This window comes from Bidens hawaiensis, unplaced genomic scaffold (genome assembly GCF_021521415.1).
Source record: "Bidens hawaiensis isolate Kalapana, Puna unplaced genomic scaffold, B.hawaiensis_p1.1 tig00047129_1, whole genome shotgun sequence".
Lineage (NCBI taxonomy): Eukaryota > Viridiplantae > Streptophyta > Magnoliopsida > Asterales > Asteraceae > Bidens > Bidens hawaiensis.
Window position 1 is genome coordinate 105,658 of NW_027506025.1, and position 8,176 is coordinate 113,833.

At 35.1% G+C, this 8,176-nt stretch overlaps 1 protein-coding gene across 1 annotated transcript; it reads right to left on the bottom strand.

The window, feature by feature from the left end:
- Positions 1–1,108: 1,108 nt before the first annotated feature.
- Positions 1,109–5,017, bottom strand: LOC143616408 (peroxisome biogenesis protein 2-like). Its single transcript, XM_077089245.1, has 8 exons — positions 4,758–5,017; positions 3,497–3,610; positions 3,240–3,393; positions 2,984–3,120; positions 2,773–2,873; positions 2,568–2,685; positions 2,306–2,472; positions 1,109–1,460 (listed from the first exon to the last, which is right to left on the bottom strand). Exons 1-8 carry the CDS (start codon positions 4,893–4,895, stop codon positions 1,349–1,351), a joined length of 1,041 nt encoding a protein of 346 aa, XP_076945360.1. The 5' UTR covers positions 4,896–5,017; the 3' UTR covers positions 1,109–1,348.
- Positions 5,018–8,176: the final 3,159 nt, after the last annotated feature.

Here is an 8,176-nt window from a genome sequence, read left to right on the forward strand (position 1 = left end):
CTTAGAATTTATATGTTACAAAAATATTCGGTTATCTTAGCTGATAAGATGAATACTCTCAAGATTAAAAAAAATATATTTTTTACCTTTAAAACAGATAAATAGTTTATTGAGTGATATCTCAAAAAAGAAAAAACAAATTCTTCCATATTGAGTATACTTTCAACATTAAATAAAAAATTCCCTTTGAGTGATATCTCAAAAAATTTCTTACATATTTTTACAAAAAGTAAAAAAGAATATATATTTTATTGAGTGATATCTCAAAAAAATTGTTACATGTTTTTACAAAAAGTACAAAAAATATATTTTATTGAGTGATATCTCAAAACAATTCTTACATATTTTTTACAAAAAAGTAAAATAAAAATAAAATTGTGACACTTGGCAATTACAAGTAATATTATAACTTCAAGATCAATAATGTAGTTTACGAAATACTTGGTTTTGGAATCCAAAAGGGGCTAACGGCACAACATGTTGCCTGCTTGCCTTCTCTTTTGATGCAAGTTAAAAAAACACATTATTATCTAAGCAAATTAATAGAACTATGGTTAAAAAAGGTAATATTTAAGGGATTTTATCACTTAAAAAAAATTCTTACATATTTTTACAAAAAGTAAAGATAATATTGTGTCTTGGCAATTACAAGTAATATTTAAGTGATCTTTACCACTCAAAAAAAATTCTTACATATTTTACAAAAAGTAAAAAAAATATTGTTACTCTTGGCAATTATAAGTAATATTTAAGTGATCTTTATCTGTCAAAAAAAAATTCTTACAAATTTTACAAAAAGTAAAAAAAATATTGTGACTCTAGGCAATTATAAGTAATATGTAAGTGATCTTCGGTCAAACCTGGGCCACGTAGTCAGGATTGGTAGGCCTAATGGCTTACTGCGAAGTAAGTCAAAACGTCGGTAATAAAAAAGCATTAGGCATATAGTAAGGGTTGATAAAACTAAACACCTAAGAACTAGACTGATATAACAGTAGAGTCTCTATATATGATTCTTCTAATTATGGTTTAATGTTTTTAACTAACGCATAAGTCAAAGAATACAAAACAGACCAGACTCAAGTTTAAATGAGCCGGTTCGGTTTGGCTCTGCTCAAAATACAAAACGGAGCTGAAACGTGAGCTCGAACACGGCTATTAATGTAATAAAAATCGCATCATCACTTTTAAAATATATATGTCCAAACACCCACTTAAAACAATTGATTTAATTATTTTGATCTGAAATGATTTGTTTTCTTTACTTTTAAAAGGAATATTAGTTCCTGATTAAATATAAAACCCATATTGTACCACCGATCTTACAAACTAATGAGTCTTGACAGTGTTAAGGAACAGAACCACCATGCCGTTGCATTGCAACAACGGGCTCACTGCATCTGGAGCACCGGAACGATGGAGTTGCAGCACACCTTGTTCTAAGACAGTAATAACAGTACCTGTCGGTCACAAAACCATTACTATTGTCAGCTAAATTGTAACCGTTATTATTTAAATCAGCTTAAATAAATATGGTCTAAAACTACGCGAAATGCATTTTTGATGTATAAAACTAGAAGCCATCCAGCTTATTAAAGCAACTAGAACTACCACGTATGGATTTCATTACTAAATTCCTTCGAACCTCTCGAGGAAATGATACGGACGCAGTAATCATAACTGGCATACTACAACGAGTAAATTACAAAATGCGTCTTAGGTATAGTGAAAGATATAGATATTGTCCCTCCTCTAAGCTAGTTACAGAACGACCTCCTACTTCTATTGTTTGCTTGCACATTAGGTCCTGTCCAAAAAAATGACTAAATTATCCTCATCTTCGACGTTTCTTCTTGAATATTTTTGAAAACTCAAATTCATCCCTCGTGTATACAATACAAATATCGAAGGTCTTTACAGTGAATTTACAAACTAATAAATGTTTAGCTTAGCTAGAGACGATTAACCTTCATGGTTCTTTGAAATTCAAAAATTGAAATCCTAAAAATGTTGTAAAACTGTAAAAGTATGAACTTTGTAATTTAGGGTTGAAATTGGAACTTAGATTTGGAATCAGAGATGATAAGTACTGGCAAAATCTCGTTTAAAAAATTGGTGACAGATTCCACAGAAAAATAGAAGTGGGAGTAAGCATAAATTTAATGTAAAGATTTATGAAATTGTGGTAAGAGGGTTCACGAGCACTTCAGAGTTTATGAATTTGAGCTTGGTGATGTTATGTGTATTCTAGTCATTTTACTTGGACAAGGACCAAAAGTACATAGACTGGATAACGAAAGCTGACCTGTGCTGGCAAGGAAGAGCAAGATAGACCGTTGTTGGATTGGTCTGACAAATGGGGCATAGTGTCTCATCTCCACTTGAACCTGAAGATTTATCCTTTGAAAATGGACTCAAAAAATTCTTCATAGAAGATGAATTCAAAAGGGGCAGGAGCAACAGCAACATTTCCTGTAAAGCAATAAAAATAAAAGATAAGTATACATTGGACTTCTTTACATGTGCTTGAACGGATGATATGATGATCAAATAAGAATAAAGTTTACCGAAAATTCATTCCAAACTAACTGGCGATTCATATACTCGAAACTAACAGCACGGTTCATATGAGGACTTCCATAAACAAGCCTTGCTTTTAAAATCCTCTCAATTAGATTCCTGTACCTGTATTTAACAGATAATACCAAAAATCAGTAAAGAAAGTAAGAAACAAAATGGGATTTAACATATTAACCTGACCATATAACATACCTTCCTGTGAAAAGAAACACAAGCAAGTTAACAAAAGATGCAGCTTTATAAAACCCTTCAACGCGTTGTACTACAAGCCATGCTCGACGCGCTAGTGTCCTCTGTTCAGTAAACAAACAACCAAAAAGACAATATTATTAACTCATTTCCTCAATTCCATCATTAGAAACCTATTATTTGAATTAAAGTATAATGATTAAATGCAAGATACCTGTTCAGAATCACCCCACTGACGAAAAGCAGAAAAGGACTGCAAACGCGTCCAGATATACTGACCACCAACTGTCGCGATACAATACCATAACTTCTGATAAACAGTAAGCCCAGGTCCCTCTAATCCTGTCCTAACTGTAAGTTAACATTATCGAAAACTGTAAGGTATAGTTTATAGGTGTTACAGTTAAGCTTTACTACTTAACCTAAAGTTTCAAACATAAATGGTATAAATAAAAGTTAAAACCTCTTACTTTTTTCTCTCGTAAACGTGGCACGTTCATCTCTATATCTCAGATTCATGAGAGCGTTTCCGGGAGTAGGTTTATCAACCCAAATTGAGAACCTCCAGATAAGAAACTCAAGAAAAGCATCAAGTTCTGCTTCATATTGAAATAATAATCCTGGCTAATCCCAAAAAGACAATTGTAGCAAATTAACCTTCAGAAGAAAGCATTAACTGCTTAACTTTAAAATAATGATCATGCATATATATAATTGTGTGATGCACCTTCATTACTGAGAAGACCTTAACCATTTGTTCTTTCAACATGGCTGACATTTCAATATCAAGCCTTCCAGCATCCACCTGGTTAACTCTGGATATTGCAATTGGAATTGCAGACTACAAAGATACAAACAGATTAACACATTCAATCCAAATTATTAAATTAAGTATTCTATGATCAGTAATCATACTTAGATGATGATATGTGGTTAGTTAGTCAAACTGCCAAATTTGCCGGGACCTGAATCAGGATATGTGTTCATGGACTACTCTTAACAACAATAATATTAAAAACTTACAATATCAAACCACAAACAACCTCCAGGTAGAGGTGCAAACGAGCTGATACGTTAGCGAGCTACTCAAGATCGGATCGATAAAAGGATCGAAACAAGCCAAGCCTTACCAAGCCCGAGCCTCAAATAAAGCTCGTTTCGTTATTGAGCCCGAGCTTGAGCCTTGTATGAGAATATCGTTTAGGCTCGTCAACCCTTGTGTATTTTTAAGTTTTAACTCTTTGGGGCTTCTTTGCATTAATTTCACACTGCATAGCCGAACTCGAGCTGAGCTTTGGATCGTTTAAAGTACTGCACACGCGCTCGACCCGAGCATAGGCTCGTTTATATTTCTCAAAATATATTAACATAATTAAAAATGTATGTTAATTTAAAAAAAATAAACTAGCCGAGCTAGAGCCTGAAAAAACAACTCACGAGCCGAGCTCGAAACGAGCGAGCTCAAGCTCCCATAAGTCAAAATGAACCAAGCTTAAAAAAAACTCACGAGCCAAGCTCGAGATTTAGAACAACAGCTCGAAATGAGCGAGCTCGAGCTCCCGAAAGTCAAAATGAGCCGAGCTCGAGCTTGAGAAAACAACTAATGATCCGAGCTCTAGCTTTAGGATAAGAGCTCACAACGAGAAAGCTCAAGCTCTCATATATCAGAACAAGCCAAGCTTGAGCTTGAGAAAACAACTCACGAGCCGAGCTCAAGCTCTCATAAGTGAGAACTAGCCAAGTTCAGCTCAGCTCAGCTCGCTTACACACCTACGTAAGTTACAGGTACAATTAACAACCCTAACTTCCATAACCTAAAACCAAAATCAAAGTAAACTCACTATACAATCCAAACTAACAAATCCGAAACTCATAACCTCAGTACCTAACATCAATCTCCATAATCATAATCACATAAACACTACATAACACAGTGCAAACCCTAAATAACCTATAATCCAATAAATTAATAATTAGAGGAACGTTACCTGTGGAGACAGAGCGGACGATTGCCAACGAGGCGATAACCGTTCGTAAGCATTAATCCACGCGCCTTCAACCGGCGGAGTACCACCGGACGCCGCCGCCGATGATGATGATGACGTGGAAGCTAGGGTTTCTCTCATCTGCGTCCCGTTTTTCGTATAAATACTTAATTATTAATTAATTAAACATAAACGGTTGATTTGAGGACCAGAGCGTTTGTGGTGGTTTGAATTAACGGACACACTGTGAATCAAATGAGCATGATGATTGATGAGGGTTTACAGTAGAAGAATCGAATTGAAGCTGCAGCTGCAATTGCAATTGCAATGAATTGATGATATTATTATTTTTATTTTTTATTTTTTGTTTTGTTTTGTTTTGGTAAAGGTGAAGCACCCGTCGCCACGAATTTTCTTGTTTTGGTAACTAACTGGGTCTCCCCCAATGGCCAGTCTCCTATGAAGCTAGTTCACGTTGCTATCTCCCCTGAGGTCGCGTGTTCGAGTGGAGGGACGCACGCACGAGTTTTCTATTAGGGTATCCCAAACTCTTGTCAAATGGCAGGGGGCCTGAAATTTTCTCGTGGAACGCCTAGCCAAACTCGGATGCCAAGCGTGGGCCTGATTAAGACAACATAAAAAAAAAAACTAACTGGTGGTTTGTTTGTTTTTTTAACGGTGGATAAATGATTTTATTAATATTAAAAACGGTCTGTAATCTAATTTCATCTACAATTGAAAATATGGTCTTAAGGTATGCAATCTGAAAATATAATATTGTTTGTTTTATAAACTGGATATCATCTGCATAATCTGAAAAATAGTTACCTAACATATATATCACAGTAGATAAAAGTCATTTAAGGTCTTTAGACTGCTAAAATAATTGGCGGTAGTGTACGAACTATGGATGTTGGTGGTGGTGTACAAACTATGGAAGTGGGTGGTGGTGGTGGACGATTTATGGTAGGCGTTGAACGGAGGGGGTGACGGACGGTTGTGGTGGGTGGTAGACGGTGGTAGTGGACGGTGGCCGACAGTGGGTAGTGGTGGTAGACTGTAATGGTGGCGATGGGTGGTGGTAGACGGTGGTTGTCACACCCCCAAATTTCGATTAACAGAGTTTAACCGCGAGGCGTGTGACATACCATGATCTAGCTCATTTGTTATACCAAACATCCAATATTCAAAATATTATTTAGGTCTCATTCAAACATGAGAAAACAAAAACCAAACCATACAATTTAAAGTTTTGCGGAAGCGTAAAGTAAACGGTTTAAAAATAATAAACCACGTGCTCAAACATGCACAACCCATCAAATGTAAACAATGTGAAATAAAAGTCCATGCAACAAGTATGGCTCCAAACATAAGCAATCAAACCCGCTCCTTAGCACATCTAGCAACCTGAGCAAGTATAAATACTCAAGGGTCAACATGAGGTTGGTGAGTTCAAAAGTTGTAGTAAAAAGTAGTATAAATAGTATATGTAGTATACGTAGCATAAGTAGTATATGTGTAAGTAGATTTAGCATTTTTCAAATGTACCAGGGTAGCTAACTCATTTACAAGCTACTAGACGTTTGAACCGAAGCTGACTGTATGTATGCCTTCTTATCAGGTCTATCACCAACACTGGCTTATAAAAGTTAGGTAAATATAACACCCGTTTTACGACATCACAGCTGTGCTAGCGCGACTAGCCCGAGTGGGGTTTGTCAAACCCAGTAGTACTACTCCATATAACCCCGCGATCCCATCCTATCGGTTCAAGGTAACGTAAGAACTTTAAGTGATATAAGGGCATCTAATATAAACTTGTGATATATAAGAAACTACATAAATCCAAAACAAGTCGCTGCGTTTTCCTCCAGAAAACCAGTATGTAAGTATATCCATGTTTTCTCCCCGAAAACAAGTATGGGAAAATGTTGTGTTTTCAATCCAGAAAACAAGTATAGGAAAATAGTTGTGTTTTCAATCCAGAAAACAAGTATACAAAAATAGTTTTGTGTTTTCAATCCATAAAACAAGTAGAGAAAATGCATGAACTCACCTGGTGTTGCGTGTAATATACTTTTCTCAAAACCAAAAGGATGCACTTGACTCGCTAACCGTTGCCTAGTACAAGTGTTTAAGTTATGAGAACGTGTTCAACAACACATGACTCTTAAACCCAAGTATGGGCTCACACACAAACAAAAACTTGACACGATGACTCTTTGGTGATAATAAGTAATGTCAACTGTACCAAAAGTCTTAACATGTATTCACACAACATATCATGGAAAATAAACCAAATATTCATCATACAACTCAACTTATGATCATTCAGTTCACGAGACAGATTATGGCATGTATAAACAGATTTTATTCACTAAGTAAAACTTAATGATAAATTATACAAAATTTACCACAGTAGAATATAAGAAGTAGGTTTCTCAAGCAATTTTTAGTATATTTTCTCATGCACACAAAACTTACAATAATTCAATCATTGAAGATAGGTACAAACAGTTCAGCAGATTGCGCAACAAAAGGTTGTTTCATGGTTCTCTCAACTCGTTTATCCAAATTGTGCAAGGCCAATTGGGTTGTCTTTTAGACTCGTAATTCTAAGTTCCAGAAATGGAACCAACTTATTTGGCTTTGTTAATCTCAAGTAATGAAGTCGGGAAAACAGACCAGAATTTGAATTCCCGCATCAGCATTGACACATGTTTTTGTAAAATCATAAAAACTATTCAAAACTTGTCCAAATATTACAAAATTTACCTTTCTGGAAACTAGACTCAGAATTATATATCCTAGAATCAAGAATCGATCAATAATCATCGTTTAACATCAAGTTACAGACCAATCAATAAACGAGAACGAATCTATCAGCAAACTGTTATCATCAAAACTCAAACCCTAACATGTTTATGTCATATCTAGGGTTCTAATTAATCAATTAACATCATAATCATCAAAATTATAGAGATTTAACATCTAGGGTTTCACAATAACTCATCGAAACATGAAATCAATGCATAAAACTTACCAACTAGCATTAGGAATAATGAGATTCAGTTAAAGACACCACCAATTGCAAGAATAGAGATTAAATTGAAGGACTTGTGTGTGTGTGGTGTGTAGTTAGTGAGAGAAGCAGAGGGGAGGAAGCAGGGTCGAAATCTGATTAGGGGGATTTAGGGTTTACTTATTTTACTTAATGTAATTTAATCAATTTTACAAGTATGGTCCCTGTTGAAACAAGTTTGCCTTTAAACTGTAACATCCTGAATATTATAATGATAAATAAAGAAAATTACGTTTAGTGATTTCGCGTTATTAATTAAGTAAAATCGAGTAAAGAACGGATCATGGACTTAGATTAATTAAGGTGGGTTAAATGGGAATGGGCCTTAGTTCCATGGGCT

Excerpts from the sequence above, each read along its gene's own strand:
- LOC143616408 (XM_077089245.1), bottom strand. The coding sequence starts at position 4,895 with ATGAGAGAAACCCTAGCTTCCACGTCATCATCATCATCGGCGGCGGCG. Across the intron at positions 3,611-4,757 it reads CGTCCGCTCTGTCTCCACAG|TCTGCAATTCCAATTGCAAT; the intron begins GTAACGTTCCTC and ends GTATCTTTGTAG. Across the intron at positions 2,874-2,983 it reads AGTGGGGTGATTCTGAACAG|AGGACACTAGCGCGTCGAGC; the intron begins GTATCTTGCATT and ends TTTACTGAACAG.